The 23,871-nt window shown below is 44.7% G+C and overlaps 1 protein-coding gene across 3 annotated transcripts in view; it reads left to right on the top strand.

Annotated features, from left to right (window-relative positions):
* The window catches only part of bend3 (BEN domain containing 3), a 29,240-nt gene extending 5,720 nt beyond the window's left edge, over positions 1 to 23,520 (top strand). For 2 of the 3 annotated variants that reach the window (XM_068019221.1, XM_068019228.1), the window contains exons 3-4: positions 16,573 to 16,775; positions 18,680 to 23,520. In XM_068019221.1, the coding sequence (XP_067875322.1) occupies positions 16,573 to 16,775; positions 18,680 to 20,926 (2,450 nt within the window). In that variant the 3' untranslated portion in view covers positions 20,927 to 23,520. Of the gene's footprint in view, positions 1 to 9,839; positions 9,927 to 16,572; positions 16,776 to 18,679 lie in introns of those variants that run through there. The other variant, XM_068019234.1, reaches the window with a different exon arrangement.
* Positions 23,521 to 23,871: the final 351 nt, after the last annotated feature.

Raw genomic sequence — 23,871 nt, 5'->3', positions numbered from 1 at the left:
CTGCAATCACTATCCCTGGGTATGTCCTGTCCCACCGGCAGGACAGACCCAGCAGAGGTGGCGGGACAGTGGTCTACAGTAGGGAGGGAGTTGCCCTGGGAGTCCTCAACATTGTCTCCGGACCCCATGAAGTCTCATGGCATCAGGTCAAACTTGGGCAAGGTAACCTCCTGCTGATTACCACCTACCGCCCTCCCTCAGCTGATGAGTCAGTACTCCTCCATGTTGAACACCACTTGGAGGAAGCACTGAGGGTGGCAAGGGCACAAAATGTACTCTGGGTGGGGACTTCAATGTCCATCACCAAGAGTGGCTCGGTAGCACCACTACTGACCGAGCTGGCCGAGTACGAAAGGACATAGCTGCTAGACTGGGTCTGCGGCAGGTGGTGGGGGAACCAACATGAGGGAAAAACATACTTGACCTTGTCCTCACCAATCTGCCTGCCGCAGATGCTTCTGTCCATGACTGTATTGGTAGGAGTGACCACCGCACAGTCCTTGTGGAGACGAAGTCCCGCCTTCACATTGAGGGTACCGTCCATCGTGTTGTGTGGCACTATCACCGTGCTAAATGGGATAGATTTCGAACAGATCTAGCAATGCAAAACTGGGCATCCATGAGGCGCTGTGGGCCATCAGGCAGCACCAGAATTGTACTCAATCACAATCTGTAACCTCATGGCCCGGCATATCCCCCACTCTACCATTACCATCAAGCCAGGAGACCAACTCTGGTTCAATGAAGAGTGCAGGAGGGAATGCCAGGAGCAGCACCAGGCATACCTCAAAATGAGGTGTCAACCTGGTGAAGCTACAGCGTAAGCAGCATGCAATAGACAGATCTAAGCGATCCCATAACCAACGGATCAGATCCAAGCTCTGCAGTCCTGCCACATCCAGCCGTGAATGGTGGTGGACAATTAAACAACTAACTGGAGGAGGTGGCTCCAAAAATATCCCCATCCTCAATGATGGGGGAGCCCAGCACATCAGTGCAAAAGACAAAGGTAAAGCATTTGCAACAATTCCGGCAATCGGACTGAAGATCTGTGCTCCAGAACTTGCCACACCCCTAGCCAAGCTGTTCCAGTATCGCTACAACACTGGCATCTACCCGGCAATGTGGAAAATTGCCCAGGTATGTCCTGTACACAAAAAGGAGAAACAGTCCAACCCGACCAATTACAGCCCCATCAGTCTATTGTCAATCATCAGCAAAGTGATGGAAGGTGTCATCAACAGTGCCATCAAGCAGCAATTGCTTAGCAATAACCTGCTCCGTGATACCCAGTTTGGGTTCCGACAGGGCCACTCAGCACCTGACCTCATTACAGCCTTGGTTCAAACATGGACAAAAGAGCTGAACTCAAGAGGTGAGGTGAGAGTGACTGCCCTTGACATCAAGGCAGCATTTGACCGTATGGCATCAAGGAGCCCGAGCAAAACTGGAGTCAATGGGAATCGGGGTAAAAATCTCTGCTGGTTAGAGTCATACCGCAAAGGAAGATGGCTGTGGTTGTTGGAGGTCAATCATCTGAGCTCCAGGACATCACTGCAGGAGTTCCTCAGGGTAGTGTCCTAGGCCCAACCATCTTCAGCTGCTTCATCAATGACCTTCCTTCAATCATAAGGTCAGAAGTGGGGATGTTCACTAATGGTTGCACAATGTTCAGCACCATTCGCGACTCCTCAGATACTGAAGCAGTCCGTGTAGAAATGCAGCAAGACCTGGACAATATCCAGGTTTGGGCTGATAAGTGGCAAGTAACATTTGCGCCACACAAGTGCCAAGCAATGACCATCTCCAACAATAGGTAAATTGGCCATTATAAATTGTCACTAGTATAGGTAGGTGGTAGGGAAATATAGGGACAGGTGGGGATGTTTGGTAGGAATATGGGATTAGTGTAGGATTAGTATAAATGGGTGATTGATGTTCGGCACAGACTCGGTGGGCCGAAGGGCCTGTTTCAGTGCTGTATCTCTAATCTAATCTAGAAAAACAAGAGAGAATCTAACCATCTCCCCTTGACATTCAATGGCATTACCATCGCTGAATCCCCCACTATCAACATCCTAGGGGCTACCATTGACCAGAAACTGAACTGGAGTAGCCATATAAATACCGTGGCTACAAGAGCAGGTCAGAGGCTAGGAATCCTACGGCGAGTAACACGTCTCCTGACTCCCCAAAGCCTGTCCACCATCTACAAGGCACAAGTCAGGAGTGTGATGGAATACTCTCCACTTGCCTGGAAAGGTGCAGCTCCAACAACACTCAAGAAGCTCGACATCATCCAGGGCAAAGCAGCCCGCTTGATTGGCACGCCATCCACAAACATTCACCCCCTCCATCACCGACGCACAGTGGCAGCAGTGTGTACCATCTGCAAGATGCACTGTAGCAATGCACCAAGGCTCCTTAGGCAGCACCTTCCAAACCCATGACCTCTACCAGCTTGAAGGACAAGAGCAGCAGATGCATGGGAACACCACCACCTGCAAGTTCCCCTCCAAGTCACACACCATGCTGACTTGGAACTATATCGCTGTTACTTCACTGTCGCTGGGTCAAAATCCTGGAACTCCCTTCCTAACAGCACTGTGGGTGTACCTGCACCTCACATGGACTGCAGCGGTTCAAGAAAGCAGCTCACCACCACCTTCTCAAGGGCAATTAGGGATGGGCAATAAATGCTGGCATAGCCAGTGATGCCCACATCCCATAAATGAATTAAAAAAAATTGTATGTGGGTGTATGTTCTTCACTGTCACATGGTAAATTTTCCATAACAAACACAAGCTTACTATGTCTCAACTATATTTCACTTCCTTCTTCCCAGATGGCATTATCTCATGCTGCACTTGTTTTATGAATGGCGGTAGCCCTTCAGGACAGTGAAAATCTTCCTCAACAGCCCAAGTCTTGAATTGGGTCAGTACCAGTGCATTTCAGTCTCTACTCAGCCTTCGATTTTCCAGCCCAACCATTACCTAAAGATGTAATAGAAATGAAAGTGCTCTCTTATGTGGTCTGCAATCCAAAAATTGTGGATTTTACTTGAACTTTTTACAATGGGGTAAATTTCAGATTTGGTATTTTCTCCTAAACCAAGGAATGTGGGTCAGAAAGATCAAAGGAAGTGGCTTATCAGGTTGCCAGAAAAAATGGTAAGCCCAGGGATTGGGAGCAATTTAGAATCCAGCAAACGATGACCAAGAAACTGATAAAGAAAGGGAAAAGAGAATATGAATGCAAGCTAGCAGGAAACATAAAGGCGGACTGTAAAAGCTTCTTTAGGTATTTGAAAAGGAAAAGGTTAGCGTGGGCAAATGTGGGTCCCATTACAGGTGGAGACAGGAGAATTTATAATGGAGAATAGGGATATGGCGGAGAAAGTAAACAATTACTTTGTGTCTGGCTTCACGGAAGAAGATGCAGAAAGTCTCCCAGGAAAACTAGGGAACCAAGTGACTTGTGAAAATGAGGAACTGAAAGAAATTAGTATTAATAAAGAGGTAGTACTCAAAAAATTAATTGGATTGAAGGTTGATAAATCCCCTGGACCAGATGATCTACATCTTAGAGTGTTGAAGGAGGTGGCTAAAGAGACAGTGGATGCATTGATGGTTATCTTTCAAAATTCTATAGATTCTGGAAAGGTTCCTGCAGACTGCAAAGTAGCAAATGTAACCCCATTATTTAAGAAAGGAGGGAGAGAGAAAACGGGGAACTACAGACCTGTTAGTTTGATGTCAGTAGTAGGGAAAATGTTAGAATCTATTCTAAAGGATGTGATGACTTTTCTTCTTCTTCTTCTTTGGCCTCCTTGTCTCGAGAGACAATGGGTAAGCGCCTGGAGGTGGTCAGTGGTTTGTGAAGCAGTGCCTGGAGTGGCTATAAAGGCCAATTCTAGAATGACTGACTCTTCCACAGGTGCTGCAGATAAAATGGTTGTCAGGGCCATTACACAGTTGGCTCTCTCCTTGCGCTTCTGTCTTTTTTCCTGCCAACTGCTAAGTCTCTTCGACTCGCCACACTTTAGCCCCGCCTTTATGGCTGCCCGACAGCTCTGGCGATCGCTGGCAACTGCCTCCCACGATCAATGTCACAGGATTTCATGTCGCGTTTGCAGACGTCTTTAAAGCGGAGACATGGACGGTCGGTGGGTGGATACCAGTGACGAGCTCGCTGTACAATGAGTCCTTGGGGAGGCGGGGGGATCCTGCCATCTTCCATGCGGCTCACATGGCCAAGCCATCTCAAGCGCCACTGGCTCAGTAGGGTGTATATGCTGGGGATGTTGGCTGCCTCGAGGACTTCTGCGTTGGAGATACGGTCCTGCAAGCTGATGCCAAGAATTCTTTGGAGGCAGCGAAGATGGAATGAATTGAGACGTCGCTCTTGGATGACATACGTTGTCCAGGCCTCGCTGCCGTAGAGCAGGGTACTGAGGACACGGGCTTGATACACTCGGACTTTTGTGTTCCGTGTCAGTGCGCCATTTTCCCACACTCTCTTGGCCAGTCTGGACATAGCAGTGGAAGCCTTTCCCATGCCCTTGTTGATTTCTGCATCGAGAGACAGGCTACTGGTGATAGTTGAGCCTAGGTAGGTGAACTCTTGAATCACTTCCAGAGCGTGGTCGCTGATATTGATGGATGGAAAATTTCTGACGACCTGTCCCATGATGTTCCTTTTCTTGAAACTGATGGTTAGGCCAAATTTGTTGCAGGCAGCCGCAATCCTGTCGATGAGACTCTGCAGACACTCTTCAGTGTGGGATGTTAATGCAGCATCGTCAGCAAAGAGAAGTTCCCTGATGAGGACTTTCCGTACTTTGGTCTTCGCTCTTAGACGGGCAAGGTTGAACAACCTACCACCTGATCTTGTGTGGAGGAAAATTCCTTCTTCTGAAGACTTAAACGCATGAGAGAGCAGCAGGGAGAAGAAAATCCCAAACAGTGTAGGTGCGAGAACACAGCCCTGTTTCATGCCACTCAGGATAGGAAAGGGGTCTGATGAGGCGCCGCTATGCTGAATTGTGCCTTTCATATTGTCATGGAATGAGGTGATGATGCTTAGTAGTTTTGGTGGACATCCGATCTTTGTAAGTAGTCTGAAGAGACCACGTCTGCTGACGAGGTCAAAGGCTTTGGTGAGATCGATGAAAGCAACGTAGAGAGGTATCTGTTGTTCACGGCATTTCTCCTGTAGCTGGTGAAGGGAGAACAGCATGTCAATGGTGGATCTCTCTGCTCGAAAGCCACACTGTGCCTCAGGGTAGACACGCACAGCCAGCTTCTGGAGCCTGTTTAAAGCGACACGAGCGAAGACTTTCCCCACTATGCTGAGCAGGGAGATTCCACAGTAGTTGTTGCAGTCACCGCGGTCATCCTTGTTCTTATAGAGGGTGATGATATTGGCATCGCACATGTCCTGTGGTACTGCTTCCTCATCCCAGCACAGGCAAAGCAGTTCGTAGAGTGCTGAAAGTATAGCAGGCTTGGCTCTTTTGATTATTTCAGGAGTAATGCCGTCCTTCCCAGGGGCTTTTCTACTGGCTAGAGAATCAGTGGCATCACTGAGTTCCGATTTTGTTGGCTGTTCGTCCAGCTCATCCATGACAGGCAGAGACTGGGTTGCATTGAGGGTGGTCTCAGTGACAACATTTTCCCTGGAGTACAGTTCTAGGTAGTTCTCCACCCAGCAGTCCATTTGCTTGTGTTGCTCAGTGATTATGTCCCCTGATTTAGACTTGATGGGGGGGGCGATCTTCCTGATGGTTGGCCCAAAAGCTCTCTTAATGCCATCATACATTCCTCTGATGTTTTCGGTGTCGCAGGCCAGCTGAATATGACTGCATAGGTGTTGCCAGTAGTCATTTGCACAGCGCCTGGCTGTTGTTTGTGCAGCGCTTCTGGCTGCTTTAAGTGCTACGGATGTTAACTCGCTGGGGGCTTTCTTGTTTTTCAACAGTGCGACGCGCTTAGCGGCTATGACATGTTCCAGCTCGTTAATGTGAGATTGAAACTAGTCTGCATTCTGCTTCACACGTTTGCCATAGGTGGTCATAGCTGAGTCATAGATGGCGCCTCTGATGTGGGCCCACTTGGTCTCTGCATCCCCTGTAGGAGTGTTTTGAAGGGCTTTTTCAAGTGAATTTAGAAACTTATGTAACAGCTGTGGATAAGAAATTCTACTGGTGTTGATGTGCGGGCAGCCCTTCTGCTTGGAGTGATGCAGCTTCTTTGGTTTGAGTCTAACCTTGCTGCAGACCAGGGACTAGACACTTAGAAAATAATGATATGATTGGGCAGAATCAACATGGATTTCTGAAAGAGAAATCATGTTTGACAAACCTGTTGGAATTGTTTGAGGATGTTACTTGTAGCATAGATAAAGGAGAACCAATAGATGTGGTGTATTTGGATTTTCAGAAGGCTTTTGATCAGGCTGATTCATCTTTCCTGTTGGGTTTTTATGTCTTAGAGGATTATATATTTGTTGTAGGCCACGTAATACTCTAAATACTAGCCTAGCCAGTCCATGGTCAAATCTTTTACTGTATTTTCCCAATCGGCCATAGTTAACTTGTCCCTCATCTCTTCATAGTTTCCTTTATTCAGATTTAACACCCTAGTTTCAGAAATGAACTATATCAGTTTCAAATTTAATGTAAACTTCTTTCATATTATGGTCACTATTTCCCGAAGGCTCCTTTACAGCAAGGTTATTAATTAGCTCCTTCTCATTACATTATACTAAATCTAAGGTAGTCTGATCCCTCGTTGGTTCTTCAACATACTGCTCCGGAAACCCATCCGTAAACACTCCAGGAATTCATCCACCACAGCATTAATGCTGATTAGGTTTACTCTGTCACAGAATCGCAGAATTGTTACAGTCCAGAAGGAGGCCATTCGGCCCATCGTGTCTGCACTAGCTCTCCGAATGAGAAATTCACTTAGTGCCATTCCCCCGCCTTCTCCCCGTAACCTTGCATTCTTTCTTTTCATAAAGCAGTCTAATTCCCTCTTGAATGCTTCAATTGAACCTGCCTCCACCACACTCTCAGGCAGTGCATTCCAGACCTAAACCACAGTCTATATGTAAATTGAAGTCACCCATTATTATTGTACTACCCACGTTACATGCACCTCTAATTTCCTGATTTATACCATGCCCAACATTACCAATACTGTGTGGTGGCCTATAAACAACTCCCACCATTGTTTTCTGCTTCTTAGCTCCACCCAAACTGATTCTACATCTTGAATATCTCTTGTTCCTTAGGCAGGGTGAAACTATCCAATCTATAAGAATCACTTTAATTATGTTACGGAGTTAGAAAAATGGGCTGAGCTGAAACATAACCCTAATAGATTATTGTTGGTGATGTGAGTGGAAAAACGCTTAGATTATCGTATGGCATAAAAAATAGAAGCGGGAGTAGGTCATTCTAAAGGTCTGCTGCACGATCCAAACCCGACGGGACCCAACGTCGTGTCAGGTTTGGCTCGGGTCGGGTTGCACGTCCGGGTTCCGCATTCGGGCTCAGGTTGGGCCGCGTCATACACGCTCTATCACAGGTAAGTGGCTCAGAATCACAGAATAATACAGTGCAGAAGAGGCCCTTCGGCCCATCGAGTCTGCACCGATGCATTAAATGCTCCACTGTTAATTTAATTTTTGGACTAGAAAGGTGGTTTTGCTACAGTTATTTTAAGCTTGTGCAGATCAGCAACAAAGTGAAAAACGGAAGGTAGGTTAACTGATGGTCGGGTCGGGCACGGGAAAAAATGGAAGGGCTAGGGCCTGGACATGCTCGGGTTGGATGTGGTTCTGTTGGGCTCAGGTCGAGTTTTATTTGCAGACCCGAGCAGGCCTTTAGGTCATTCGGCCCTTTGACCCTGCTCAGCCATTCACTAAGGTCATGGCTGATCTTCTGACTTAACTCCACCTTCCTGAACTATCCCCATATCCCTTGATTCCCTTAGTATCCAAAAATCTGTCAATCTGTGTCATGAATTTACTCAATGACTGAGCATCCACAGCTCTCTGTGGTAGAGAATTCCAAAGATTCATGACCCTTTGAGTGAAGAAATTTCTCTTCTTCTCAGTCCTAAATGGCCGACCCTGTACTCTAAGATTATGACACTGTGTTCTAGACTCCTTAGCCAAGGCAAACATCCTCCCAGCATCTATCCTGTAAGACCCCTTAAGAATTTTGTATGTTTCAGTAGATCTCCTCTCATTCTTCTGAACTCTAGGAAAAATAGGCCTAGGCTACTCAATCTCTCCTCATAGGACAGCCCCTCATCCCACAAATCCGTCTAGTGAACCTTTGTTGCACTCACTCTAAGGTAATTATATCCTTCCTTAGGTAAGGAGACCAAAACTGTACACAGTTGGCAACATTATAAGCCTCTTCCTTTAATCTAATACTATCTCTAACTTCTCCTGGCCATGGTTGGATGGTTTTTATTCCTTAAGCCAATATATATTCCTTGCGAATTATGAATTATTTCTTTAAATGTTTGCTTTGCTTATCCACGGTGTTACATTCAGGTGAGAAGGGGTCAAAGGGCTTCCCTCTCCTTGTTTGACCACAGCAGATTTAATTCTTTTTTAAAGTGGATGTACTGGCTAGTTCAGTATTTACTTGTTATGATCATAAGAACCAATCGGGCAGGTTTTCTTGAGATTATCAAAGAAAGAGGTTAACTTCATTGTGGTTAAACCGAACTAAGTAAACTAATAAACTACGCTCCAACTTTCACACACACGCTAGAGGTTCACACACATATAAATAGGTTACAGAGTGGGAAGGGTAGATTGGTCAAGTTAGAGTCCATAGTAAAAAAGGGTATACAGTCTGTGGAGTTTGGTGATTCAGCTGGTTTCTAGCTGAAATCAGTGGTCCTGTGGCTTCCAGTTTCAAGAGACAGATGACTGATTCAGTGGGTCTCTTAGAGATAGTGATGTGGATGATTTCCTTCAAGGGGTTTCTGGTTGTAGCTGGAGTATGCAGACCCTTCTAAGGGTCACTGACCTGAAACATTAACTCTGCTTCTCGCTCCACAGATGCTGCCAGACCTGCTGAGTATTTCCAGCATTTCTTGTTTTAATTATTATTAATTAACCCTGTCTCATTGCAGAATACTAGGTTTAAAATAGCATGTTTCCGAGTTGGTATCTGGACATACTGATCTACAACATGATCTTGAATGCATTCCATGAACACATGCTCCACACTATTACTGCAAATGTGGTTTACCCAGTCTATATGCAAATTCAAGTCCCTCATGATTGCTGTATTAACCATGTTACATGAACTTCTAATTTTCTAATTTATACTCTGTCCTACACTACAACTACTATTAGGGGGCCCCCACTACTGTTTCCTACCCCTTGTTGTTTCTTAGCTCCACCGAAACTGTTTCTACATCATGATTTTCTGAGCTAAGATCCTTTCCCTTGACTACCTTTATCCCATTTTTTATTACCAGGGCTACCCTTCCTTATTTTCTATTTTGCCTAAATCTTCTAAAAGTCAAGTATCCTGGAATATTTAGCTCCCAATCTTGTTTACTTTGCAACCACATCTCCGTAGTGGCCATTAGATGAAGCCCATTTATTTCTCTCCCTTTTGAGCATTCAGAGACAGTGTCTTTAACTTTAACTTTTTATTTTTCCCTGATGGCACCTTAGTCACTAATGCTCCATTAGCTTTGTTAAACTGTCTATCCTTTCCTGACTGTATTTTTATTTTTATCCAAATCTGCTCTACAGCCTTGACATTTCATAGAATCATAGAAATTTACAGCAGGGAAGGAGGCCATTCGGCCCTTCGTGTCTACGTCAGTTGACAAGTAGCCATCCAGCCTGATCCCACTATCCAGCTCTTGGTCCGTAGCCTTGTAAGTTACAGCACTTCAAGTAGCTATCTAAGTACTTTTTAAATGTTACCAGTGTTTCTGCCTCTACCACTCTTTCAGCTTGTGAGTTCCAGATTCCCACCACCCTCCGTGTGAAAAAATTTCCCCTCGAATCCCCTCTGAACCTCCGATCTCTTACCCTAAATCTGTGCCCCTTGGTTATGGATCCCTCAACCAAAGGGAGTAGGGCCTTCCTATATATTCTGTCTGGACCCCTCATAAGTAGGACCCGAGCAAATTCACAGTCAAATTTTAAAAATCTCATGGTCACAGCACTTTGAGAATCATGAATTTCACGATTTCATATATTTAAAGCGTAAATTTCATGTTGACGCAACAAATCTTGAAAATGATTTATGTGAAACAAAAAAAGAAAAAGGAGGTTTCTGGTTTCAAAAGGCATTTATTGTATACTCAAAAACTATTGTGAAAAGCTGACTATAAATAGGTCGCATTCTTTACTCACTGAAGTCAGTGTTTGAGTGTGAGCATGGAACAACCTGCAACTGTTCTCTGTCTGTGCTGTGAACATCTGTCCGTGTTTAGACACAGTTCTCTTCGTGTCCACAGAGTTCGTTGGAATTGTCAGGCAACGCTGTGCTAGCCTTGCAAGGTGGGGGATTCTGCATTCCACAGAGTTCCATAACTGCAGCATAGGAAAAGTACACTAAAATAAAAGCAAAATACTGCGATTGCAGGAAATCGGAAATAAAAACAGAAAGTACTGGAAATGCTCCGGGTCTGGCAGCATCTGTGGAGAAATAAACAGAGTTAACGTGAACTCTGTTTCTTTCTTCACAGATGCTGCCAGACCTGCTTAGTATTTCCAGCACTTTCTGTATTTATTACTGGCAAAGTACAATTTGCTTCTTTTGCAGTGCTTTTATAAGCAGGAATCTCCAATCTACAGTTCTTGTCAAAGCCAGGGATCGCATCAAACAAGTTTAAATCCGCCATCAACTGGTGCATTTGTGCAGGGTCAAAGATACGCACAGCTTTCAGGAATGCCACAGAAGGTTGTTGAAACTGCTGAGCTGCGTTTTCGTCACTGCTTGACTCTTCCCCGTAGCAGTGCTATTGTCTGAGCTTCTTTGCTATGCAAGAAAACACCTGTTGAGCACAGGCATTTAATTCAGCATCATCAGAATGTTGTTCGCTTGGACTGTGCTTCAGCCCAGAAAAGTACATCCATTACTTCGTTGTAAGCTTTGTGCATTGTGACATGTCGAGATTCAAACCAAGTGATTAAATCCATCAGTCGTGTAGCGTTCTTGGCAACAAACTGAAACGTGCAAAGTTCACAAAATGGCCAATTCATGGAGGACCCAAGATTTCATGGTCCGTGACGCATTTTACACGGCCGTGAATTTGGTAGGGTGCTACCCGTAATTTTGTACACTTCAGTTAGGTCTCCCCTCAGCCTCCTCTGTTCCAAAGAAAACAACCCTAGCCTATCCAATCTTTCCTCATAACTAAAATTCTCCAGTCCGTGCAACATCCTCATAAATCTCCTCTGTACCCTCTCTAGTGCAATCATATATTTCCTGTAGTGTGGGACCAGAACGGCACACCAGAACGGCTGTGGCCTAACTAGTGTTCTGTAAAGTTCCAGCATAACCTCCCAGCTCTTATATTCTATGCCTCAGCTAATAAAGGCAGGTGTTCGTATGCCTTCTTGACCACCTTATGTACCTGTCCAGCCATCTTCAGGGATCTGTGGAGTTGCACTCCAAAGTCCCTCTGTTCCTCTCTACTTCTTAGTATTGTACCATTTATTTCTGTTACTGCTTTTGAATTTACTCTTTACTGAATCATCCCACCACCGCCCCCACCCCTTTTCATGACATTCTACTATCTGTTATTTTAACAAAGGTGCTAACCCATTGAAAATAAACAGGTTAATGACTGCACTCAAAATAACAAAGGAGGAATGCCGTGGGTGTTAAGTTTTTGTTTACCGACATTACCAACAGTAATGCCAAGGCACCAATCTCAAGATTAACGCTAAAAGAGCAGTAAAGAAGAGTTAGAAGCATATTTTTCACAAAAGGGTTATTTGAACATGGAGTGCTTTAAAACAAGCTACTAGTAAGGCAGAAAAGGAAGAATGTGAAAAGGTATAACAAAAAGGAGCAGGAAAATGGAATTAAAATAGATATCTGGTGTTGAGAGCTAGTACAAACACAGGCCCTGCGAGCCAAATGACTTCCTTTTGTGCTATAATTTCCACAATTGTGAAAAAGAGTATGTTCTGGGCTCCACAAGTCCAATACACTAATGTACTTCCTTTAAAATGTCCCTCGTGTAGCTTAGGGTTTGGCTACTTCCAAACATGCTGGACAATGATTTCCTCTGTTCATTATTTATAGCAAAATTGTAAATGTCCTCTTTGTGCATCATTAACTTTTTTGTTACAATTTCCTTAATTATGGGAACTTTTTACTGGATTGGGCTTCCTGATGGGCACAACTACCAAAGAAACTGCTAAAAAATATAATGGAGTACATGTATGTAAGCCCAGTGGGAAATGTCCTTCTGAGAGGTGTGAAACCTCTAGTAATATATGTATTCATGTTACCTGGTAAGACTGGACCATAATTAACAATAAAGTAATTAAATGGGATTACATTTATTCAATTTTTTAAAAATTTGTTCATGGGCATCGCTGGCTAGGCCAGCATTTATTGCCCATCCCTAATTGCCCTTGAGAACGTGGTGGTGAGCTGCCTTCTTGAACCGCTGCAGTCCATGTGGGTGTAGGTACACCCACAGTGCTGTTAGGAAGGGAGTTCCAGGATTTTGACTCAGCGACATTAAAGGAACGGCGATATAGTTCCTAGTCAGGATGGTGTGGCTTGGAGGGGAACTTGCAGCTAATGGTGTTCCTATGCATGTGCTGCCCTTGTCCTTTCTAGGTAGTAGAGGTCACGGGTTTGGAAGATGCTGCCTGATTAGCCTTGGTGAGTTGCTACAGTGCATCTTGTAGATGGTACACACTGCTGCTACTGTGCTTTGGTGGTGGAGGGAGTGATGTTTGTGGACGGGGTGCCAATCAAGTGGGCTGCTTTGTCCTGGATGCTGTCAAGTTTCTTGAGTGTTGTTGGAGCTGCACCCATTCAGGAAAGTGGAGAATATTCCATCACACTCTTGACTTGTGCCTTGTAGATGGTGGACAGGCTTTGGGGAGTCAGGAAGTGAGTTACTCGCCACAGGATTCCTAGCCTCTGACCTGCTCTTGTAGCCACAGCATTTATATGGCTACTCCAGTTCAGTTTCTGGTCAATGGTAACCCCCAGGATGTTGATGTTGGGGGAGTCAGCGATGGTAATGCTGTTGAATGTCAAGGGGAGATGGTTAGATTCTCTCTTGTTGGGGATGGTCATTGCCTGCACTTGTATGGCGTGTATGTTAATTGAGGTGAATCCCCATTATTTTTCCTTCTGGTGTAGTCTGATAATTTATTTATTTACAAAATCCTCTGGCAAGGGTTCTAAACAGTTTGTTGTTGTGCAGAAATCTAATTTATAACTTTTCCTTTTTCATCAGTCAGTGGTAGGATAAATGCTGATGTTGATGATCCATCTCGGCCTCCTCCTGAAGTCCCCAGCATCACAGAAGCCAGTCTTCAGCCACTCATTCACTCCACGTGATGTCATGAAACGGCTGAAGGCACTGGATACTGCAAAGGCTATGGGTCCTGACATCATTCCGGAAATAGGACTGAAGACTTGTGTTCCAGAACTAGCCAGCCCGCTAGCCAAGCTGTTCCAGTACAGCTACAACACTGATATCTACCCAGCAATGTGGAAAATTGCCCAGATATGTCCTGTGCACAAAAATCAGGACAAATCCAACCTGGCCAATTACCACCCTATCTGTCTACTCTTGTTCATCAGCAAAGTGATGGAAGCGGTCATCGACAGTGTTATCAAGCGGCAATTGCTCAGCAATGACCTGCTCACTAACACTCAGTTTGGGTTCCGCCAGGGCCACTCAGCTCCTGACCTCATTACAGCCTTGGTCCAAACATGGACAAAAGAGCTGAACTCCAGTGGTGAGGTGAGAGTGACTACCCTGGACATCAAAGCAGCATTTGACCAGGTATGGCATCAAGGAGTCCAAGCAAAACTGGAGTCAATGGGAATCAGGGGAAAACTCTCTGCTAGTTGGAGTCATATCTAATGCAAAGGAAGATGGTTGTGGTTATTGGAGGTCAATCAGCTCAGTCCCAGGACATCACTGCAGGTGTTCCTCAGGGAAGCGTCCTAAGTCCAACCATCTTCAGCTGCTTCATCAATGACCTTCCCTCCATCATAAGGTCAGAAGTGGGGATGTTTGCTGATGATTGCGTAATGTTCAGCACCATTCGCGACTCCTCAGATACTGAAGCAGCCCATGTCCATATGCAGCAAGACCTGGACAACATCCAGGCTCTGACTGATAAGTGGCAAGTAACATTCGTGACACACAAATGCCAGGCAATGACCATCTCAAATAAGAGAGAATCTAACCATCTTCTCTTGACGTTCAATGGCATTACCATCGCTGAATCCCCCACTATCAACATCCTGGGGGTCACCATTGACCAGGAACTCAACTGAACCAGTCACATAAATGCTGTGTCTACCAGATCAAGTCAGAGGCTGGGAATTCTGCAGCGAATAACTCACCTCCTGCCTCCCCAATGCCTGTACACCATCTACAAGGCACAGGTCAGGTGTGTGATGGAATAATCTCCACTTGCCTGGATAGGTGCTGCTCCAACAACACTCAAGAAGCTTGACACCATCCAGGACAAAGCAGCCTGCTTGATTGGCACCCCATCTACAAACATTCACTCCCTCCACCACCGACGCACAGTGGCAGCAGTGTGTACCATCTACAAGATGCGCTGCAGCAACTCACCTAGGCTCCTTCGTCAACACCTTCCCAATCTGCGACCTCTACCACCTAGAAGGATAAGGGCAGCAGATACATGGGAACACCACCACCTGCAAGTTCCTCTACAAGCCACTCACCATCCTAAATTGGACTATCGTCATTCCTTCACTGTCACTGGATCAAAATCCTGGAACTCCCTAACAGCACTATTGGTGTACATACACCTCAAGGACTGCTGTGGTTCAAGAAAGCAGCTCACCTTCTCAAAGGCAATTAGGGATGAGCAATAAATATCCAGCAACGCCCACATCCCCCGAACTAGTAAAATAAAAGTCCCTAATTTCTACAATCTACTTTCTGCTATGCTGTCTTTGGCATCCACTTCCAGTCACAGCCTTTAGCTTTTTCAATTTCACATCTGGAAATTCTCCCCGGAGATCTTTAATTTCTTCCTATCTCCCTTCTTTCCAAAATCTCCTCAAAACCTACTTCTTTAATCTTGTCTTTTGTTTACTACCTCAATCCTTCTGCCCATATAGATTGATGTCCAATCTCTTTTGCCTCTGTGAAGCACTTTGGGATTATTATGCCATGTAAGTTCAAGTTCGTCTCATTGTTGCAAAAACAGTAGAAAACAGTGACTGATGGATTACATTTCCTTGGGTATTTTGGCTTCAATACCTCACCCATTTAGACATTCTTCATACATGAGCATAGACAGTGAGTAAGGTATTCAGCCGTGGGGATAACATCAACCTATGCACATTTTCCAGTTGGAATCACCTGAGCCATCAGAAGCAGAAATCCTGTCTGACTTTTCCTTCCCTATCCTGACAAGATTGCAGCAGTCGTAGTGCCATTCCAGCCAAGATCAGCCAACTCAGGACAGGGAGCAATGGCATTTGAAATCCTCCTGCTCAGCTTGGTTCAGTACCACCTCATGTTTAAGCATTCAGTTATCACACCTGTAAATAAGGCTCCTAAAATCTGAGATCGTGCTTCCATCATCTCCAAAGTAATATTGGAGGTCTCCTTCCAAGAGTTCAAAACCTACTTCTAGGCTATTGAGAAACAGAGTAGAAATAGATTGCCTGCCATAAACTAAGTGGTTGGGGTGAGGGGGTAGGGGGCGAGATGGTGATGATGTGTCCCCAGTAAATACACCATACAGATCTCGCTGAAATATGCACTTCAAGGAACTCTAATACATGAGACCAGATTGATTATAATCAAGGGCAATCTCAAAAGAATTCCTTCAGTCACTGCTTCTCCAGTTCTCAGCTGTAATCTACGATATTCTGTTTGAACGTTAAAACATTCTAAGGATTTTGACCTGGATGAGCATAGCCCTTAACACATCAGTACAGACCTGCCTCCATCTTGTGCATACAAAACTATATCCCTAGGCCACTGCTCCTTACCATTCTTACAGCCTTAAGTTAATTTTCAAACTGAGTTTGTATAAACCTCAAACTTTTTGAAACATGTGTTTGCTTTTCTGTCACACTAAAGAGGCATGGTTAACAATTGCTTAAATCTGTAAATATCTAAGGTACTGAAGTTCTCTGAATATCTTTCTGCTTTAACTCCGGTATCCAAGTCAATTACAGTTTTGTTCACAGGAAAGCTCTACTGCAAAGTAAAGCTTGAATTCAATGAAGATACAGCTGAGAAATCGATGAATGCTATTATCGTATTGTGGGGAAAAAATAATTTGATAGCTTAATGTTTTCCTCTCCCCTCGCAGTGACAAAGGTCAAGATTGATAGGGTCAAAGCAGAAATTAGCACCAAAGAAGATGATGTGGGCAGCTCCAGTCCAGATAGAGCTTCAGGGATCAACAGTGTACAGAATGCAGCAAAACAAAAGCAGATACGGAATGGTTCTGGTGAGATGACTCCAGAACTCGAGAGTCCCATAATCTGTAAAAGGAGAAGAGTTATCTGTGAGGTAAATATCGCCTACGCTGCAGTGTATTCTAATTGTACAAAGATCTTTCAGCCTTTGTTTGGAATAATGCCTTGCCATTCTTTATTAGAAATTCACTGTTTAACTGTTATTGATCTATATGTAATTGTATTTTAATGTGCTTTAACGAAGGGCCACTCGGGGGTTGGTAGGACTGAGCTGTGGAGTATTGATGTCCTTTAGTGTGCTGTGTCTTTTTACTAAGTTCTTGATCTCAGTTGTGTTGCTGCCACTGTGTGTGGGCAAGAGCATACCTAGAGACTGGAACTGGACAACCCAGCTCTGATTTTCATTGGCCACTGTTGAGCACCTCTCAGGAAATGGCTCAGAACAGCAATAGCTGGACAGGTTTCTTCCTTGGTGCACTTGCCCATCATCAGTATGTGGCCCAAGGAGGCATGGGGGCTATTAAGTGACATTTGTGCCACACAAGTGCCAGGCAATGACCATCTCCAACAAGAGAGAATCTAACCACCTAACATTCAGTGAGATTACCAGCACTGAATTCCCCTCCATCAACATCATAGGGGTCACCATTGACCAGAAACTTAACTGGACGAGCCTTATAAGTACTATGGCTACAAGAGCAAGTCAGAGGCTGGGAATTCTGAGTCAAGGAACCTCACCTCCTGACTTCCCAAAGCCTTTCTACCATCTACAAGGCATAAGTCAGGAGTGTGATGGAATACTCTGCACTTGCTTGGGTGAGTGCAGTTCCAACAACACTCAAGAAGCTCAACACCATCCGGGACAAAGCAGCCCACTTGATCGGCACCCCATCCACCACCTTAAACATTCACTCCCTCCGCCGCCTGCAGTGGCAGCAGTGTATACCATCTACAAGATGTACTGCAGCAATTTGCCAAGGCTGCTTCGACAGCATCTTCCAAACCCGTGACCTCGGCCACCTAGAAGGACAAGGGCAGTAGATGCATGGGATCGCCACCAACTGCAAGATTCCCTCCAGGTCACAGACCATCCTGACTTGGAACTATATCACAATTCCTTCATCGTCGCTGGGTCAATAGCCTGGAACTCCATTCCTAATAGCACAGACTGCAGCAGTTCAAGATGGTGGCTCACCACCATCTTCTCAAGGGCAATTAGGGATGGGCAATAAATGCTGGCCTGGCCAGCAATGCTCACATCCGTCTAATGCATATAAAAAAGAGGAATTGCATTTTATTCAAAAGAAATGCTAATGCTGCTTGACAGTATCCATTCTTATTTTATCTTTGTTCTCATCAAGATGAGGAATGCTCATTTTGGGAAATGGAACTCCTCCCGTTCAGCATTCATAGGTCACATATAATACAGCTGCACATAGCGTTCAGCTTCCTCCACTATGTCAATAGAGTACATGTTTGGCAAAGTTATTTTAAAGAAATACTGAATGAACTATAGAGTGGTTCCCCTCTTTGTGATTAGTGTAGTTATGTGATATAGTTCCAAGTCAGGATGGTGTGTGACCTGGAGGGAAACTTGCAGTTGGTGGCGATCCCATGCATCTGCTGCCCTTGTTCTTCTAGGTGGCCGAGCTCACGGGTTTGGAAGGTGCTGTCGAAGCAGCCTTGGCAAATTGCTGCAGTGCATCTTGTAGATGGTATACACTGCTGCCAAAGGGAAATTGCTCTGTGTTGCACTCTTTTTTCAGTCATAACATAAATGCAAACCATACCAATTTAGTAGTGGCACAGCCTGCCTTCAATCTATTCAAACTGAGTATCATTTAAATAAAGTAAGTAGAAAAAAATGTATGAAAACATTAGTTTGCATTACAGAAATGATCTAAAACATATGATATGTTTTATGGAGAGCAGATAGCATTTGTTTGCACTGTTTTGTTGTGCTATATTCACTAAAAATGTTGCACTTTGCATTTTAAGGATATGTTTTCAAGTCTAAAAGTCATGGACTCTGCAGTATCTTCCCAGAGAAACTGTGATGGTGCAAGTAATGTCACGGAGGCCAGTACAGATTTGTTGATGGAAAGTAAAGATGCTCCCCTGGACAAGCCATCGTACAGGAAGCCACTATATAGCATCTCGCACAAAATATCAGACCGGCGAAATGTACAAGCAGTGGACCAGCACACATCAGTTGAGGCTTCAGAGAAAGTTTACCTCAACAGTCTCTTACAGCAGCGAAGTCTTACGGATGCCCACAAGAATTACTCTTGTGCCTTGCCAGCCCCTGCGGCTGATGGTGATTCAATACTGTACTCGTTAATCCATAAAATGTTTTTCACTCTCAACACTTTGAACTCTACTATGACCCAACTGCACAGCAAAATCGATTTGCTATCATTGGAGGTGAGCAGAATTAAAAAGCACGTGACCCCCAGTGAATCGGTGGTGGAGTTCTTGCCACCCGCAGAGTACCAGCTCAATAACGCAGAACTCAAGCAAGTCCTTGATCAGAGTTCCTCCCCTGGAGACTTTGCCTGCCGGTTACTCGTGCAGCTCTTTCCGGAACTCTTCGCTGGAGATGAGGTCAGCAGGGGTTGCAATGTATGTGGCTCCACGTCTGAGAAGAAACTGGACTCACTCCATCTCCAGCTCATCAAAAACTACATCGAGATCTGTTATCCATCGGCCAGAAATGGTGATGTCTGGCAGGTAGAATGCCTACCACAAGTAAGTGACTTTTTCAACAGATTTTGGGCACAGAGAGAAATGGAGAGTAGTCAGCAGAACACCAGCTTTTATGAGACAGACCGTGTGGTGGAGCAGCCACAGCCTAACTGCTACATTGACAACAACACACAAGATGAAGGGCTGTCCTTGGATTCCTCCAGCAGTATGACCTCGGACTTGGTTTTGGAACCCCAGGAGATAAGCGAGTACTTGGATGAGGCTTCGTCTCCTGGAGAATTTGCCATTTTGCTAGTCCACAGACTGTTCCCGGAGCTCTTTGACTCAAGATGTTTGGCTTCACAATCCAGCTGTTACGGTTCATCTGAAAAGCAGGCACTTGATCCGCAGAGACTGCAGATTGTCCGCAAATACACGGAAATTTACTTTCCTGATGTGCAAGAAGACAAGGTTTGGCTGCAGCAGGTCATCCACAAACTGGACGAAGAGCTAGCGAGTATGAATTCTGAAGGAAGCGAATCTGATGTCTTTAGAAATGAAAGTCATTGTTCCTCGAATGTCTCTGTGATTGGAAGCAACGACAGCTGTGACTTCGAGAAATCCACGCAGAAGTCCAAGAAAATCTGGCTCATGCCGGTCGATTTTAACAGCCTTGTCATACCCCCTCCAGATTTTGAAGTACCTTGCCCAGACCACATACTCAACAAACAGCAGTTAAAGAACATTTATGAAAGCAGCTTGTCCATTGGAAACTTTGCCTCCCGGTTATTAGTGAGGTTATTCCCTGAGCTCTTTACGCCGGAGAATCTGAGGAAGCAGTATAACTGCAGTGGTTCCCTTGGCAAAAAGCAACTGGACCCAGTCCGAATAAAACTCATCAGGCACTACGTGCAGCTAATGTATCCCAGAGCCAAGTGCGACAAGGCGTGGAACCAAGAGTTCGTATCGAAGCTGGATGAGAGGTGCCGCCGCAGAGACACAGAACAAAGGCGCATTTATCAGCAACAGAGAAAGAAAACCATCATCGGCAATGAGCGGGAAGAGCCTACAACTTCAGCAGTGCAACCAGAGCAAGTCAAAAAGGAAGCAGTACTGCTAGCACCAGAAAGAACAGACCGGTACCATAGGAACTTTTGCAAAGTGGCACTCGATGAACTAACCGTGCCCACTCTTGATTTCCCTGTCCCAAATAAGCATCTACTTTCAATTAAGGAATTAAAAGAAATAGTGCAGGACAGTCTGTCAGTTGGCAACTTTGCTGCCCGACTTCTTGTCAGGATCTTTCCAGAGCTATTTACTTCCGAAAATCTCAGACTACAGTACAACCATTCAGGTGCATGTAACAAGAAGCAGCTGGATCCAGTCCGCTTAAGGCTCATTCGGCATTATGTAGAAGCAGTTTATCCACGGGCCAGGAATGATCAAGTCTGGCACCTCGAGTGTATACCAAGCATTGATGAGAGGTGCAGGCGGCCAGACAGGAGGAAGTCCAAGTTGATGGGAAAGTCCAAGGATAAGAAAAATGAAACATTCTCTTAGCCATCATTAGAAACATTGTTAGGTTTTAAGCAGATTTACTGCAAAGTAGTGGAGATATGTGAAGCTTACCACAGGCACAGATAAACTAAAAATATTTTTTAAAAGAAAGAATCAAAAGTGCCAGTTCAGAAAAAAACACACACTGGGAGTTCTCACCTTCTTATTTATTTTCATGTGCAATTCATTGCTTTCCGATGCCCAACCACGAATAAATGAATTATTTAATCTGGTGCAGAGTCTGCATCCTGTTGCTGCCACTGGTACGAAAATGCAAAGGTGTAGCAAAAAGAAAAACCTGCCCTGCTAACTTTTGTTTCTGTCACAACAGGGAAGGATTTCCATTGTGCGCTTCCTGATGTGTAGTGAACTTGTGAAAAATGGCTAATTTGGAGGCCAAGGGTGTCAGTAAATCGTTCGGCTCCCGGGAGCCTGAGGCTTGAGAGATGTTAATCCACCGCTGACTCTTGCCTGAAGCTGGGAAATATTGTCAAAATTGCTGGGTCTCTGGCCATTGCCGGCATCCCATGGGAATGGTCCCAGCCAGATAAGTTAGGGTTTGAGGCGGGGTGGGGGTTTGACAAGTTGGCGATCGAGACAATTTTGGGGGGTGATGTTCCCTGGATAGGGAGGCCTAAGGTAGCATTGTGGGGCCAGGAGGAGCCCTCTCTTTTTCAAAGAAGTTTTTAAAATGCTACCTGGTCCTCCTGGAGCTAGGATCCTTGCTGCTGTCAGCTTATAGTGGCAGGTCAGAGACTGTGCTGGTATTATTCAGGCCCGTGCTTGAAATGATGTGCATGTCTCAATGACATCATATGACGACCTGACAATTCCATTTAAATTAGGCTCCCATGCATCTGGGCTGGGCAGCCATCTCGTTCCTGAATTCAGATAAATAAAAATGGCAGGTGACAGGAAGGCATCAGCAAACCACCCCTCCCCCCACCATCTTATCCCTCCACCCACATGATTCTCGCTGGGATGGGACAGGTATGTCTAGGAGTGACAGAGTCAGCCCTATAGTCCGTAAAATAAATATCTCACAGCCTGGTAGGATGGGATGTTGCTATATGTTTATTGTACTGACCTTTCATTTCTGAGGTCTGGCATCAAATCCGTGCCAGAGAGATGAAATGAAACTGTCTGCTCCCTAGGAGCATGGGCAGATGGGTGCAGGACCAGCTGGCTCTGATCCGCTGAAGTGGGTCCACAAGTGCAGCTTGAGGTTGACTGTCCCTGGTGAAGAGGCCAAGCTTCCACACTGCAGTTCCAACTATGGAAAAACTAAGGCCAGGAATTCACCCAGCTGACCTCCCTGAGGCATGTGCGTTAGTGTTCAACATGTCCAGAAATACAGATCTATAGTAAATGTACTGAATGTGGAGGAATGGTGCTACTCTCCTGCCAGGGCTGCTGTCCTCCCTGTGCTCAGTCTGAGGGAACAACAGCTGCTCACTCCCAACACATGCAGTCTGTTATTGTTGTGTTGAATTATTTTAGTTCTTTACCGATCTTTCATAGGAAAACAGTTTTGATGGTAAGATGTGAGGTGATGTGATGCAAGAATGTGCTCACGGATTCTTGCTCCTGTGGAGATAGAGAAGAATGAAAAGCTGGTCTGCGAATGCTTGTTTCCATGTAAATGACAGTGGGTATGGGAGGTTAGTCTGGCAATGCTGTTTCCATGGAGACAACAGTGTGAGAGGCTGGTCAAAACTGCTCATTTCCATGGAGACAACAGTGAATATGAGGGCCCTGACGTTTCCCCCTGCTGGAGCGCACAACTCAGAAGTTGCAGCTTTGCAAAGCAAAGACAAGTCTCCTGGAGGCTAAGGTGAGGTTTAATCATGCTGAAAACCATTTTAATATCCCATGAGGTATCAGAACCGTGAGTACTGGAACTGGTTTCTCATGAACCATTCAACTGATCACAATCGATGACACTGTTGCCTAACTGTTATCATTAGAATACAATATCTAATGTTGGAAAAAGAATATTTTGAGAAAGAAACTGCTGATTGCTGAGATACTTGAATGTTTTCCAAGTTATCATTCATTAGCACAGATGCTGCCAGACCTGCTGAGTGATTCCAGCATTTCTTGTTTTTGTATCATTCATTAGATTTGTGTTAGTGGTGTTACTCAGAAGGAGTATAATAAACAATTCAAAACAGAAATTATTATATACCAAAGCTCCCAGTGATAAGCCAATACCTGTGAGACCAGTTGTAAGGTTTGTATACTGAAAGAACTCCCCATTTTAGTGCTTTAAAAAAAACTTGTGATCTCAATGAATTTGCATTCTTTTTAGTTTGTGCATTTGACTGCTGGACCCTGCCTGAATTTTATAGTTTGGTTATCACTTGAGACTTAGATATACTGTATCTTGTTTCAGCATATTTGTGTATAAGTTAATTATCTATAATCAGCTCATGTAAATAATATTTTAAATAGATTTACTACCTACATTAACAAAACCCCTTGTATTGAACATAGGCAAGTTTTATTTCTATTGCAACTGTGAACATCTTACTGCCAAAGTCCCTCATGGTTACGTCAGTATGAAAGTACAAGACGCTCAACTTGACATTAAATTGAATGGCTTTATAGAAATTATTAAATTCTTGTGATATTGATGACATTCTTTGAAATGTGTGTGGAAGGCTACAATTTGTATTTCACATTGTTTAAGGCTGAAGTTTATACACAGCCCATCAACCCACCTTCTTACCATAATCTTTCAATCCCTTCTCTCTCCAGAATTGCATCCACTTGTCTCTTGAATCCCTTTATATGATGCGCTTCAGTGATCCTTCTTGGCAATTTAATCCACAACTCTGTCACCCTTCGGTACCACCTAACTTCATTTTTCCTTCTTAACTTCCTCATTTTTAACTTGTGTGGCTTGCTGGTGCACTTCACACTGGCAAAGAATTTGTTCAGATCAG

This window comes from Heterodontus francisci, chromosome 3 (assembly GCF_036365525.1).
Source record: "Heterodontus francisci isolate sHetFra1 chromosome 3, sHetFra1.hap1, whole genome shotgun sequence".
Taxonomy (NCBI): Eukaryota; Metazoa; Chordata; class Chondrichthyes; order Heterodontiformes; family Heterodontidae; genus Heterodontus; species Heterodontus francisci.
Note: the sequence above shows the minus strand (reverse complement) of the source record. Positions and strands in the feature narration are given on the sequence as shown.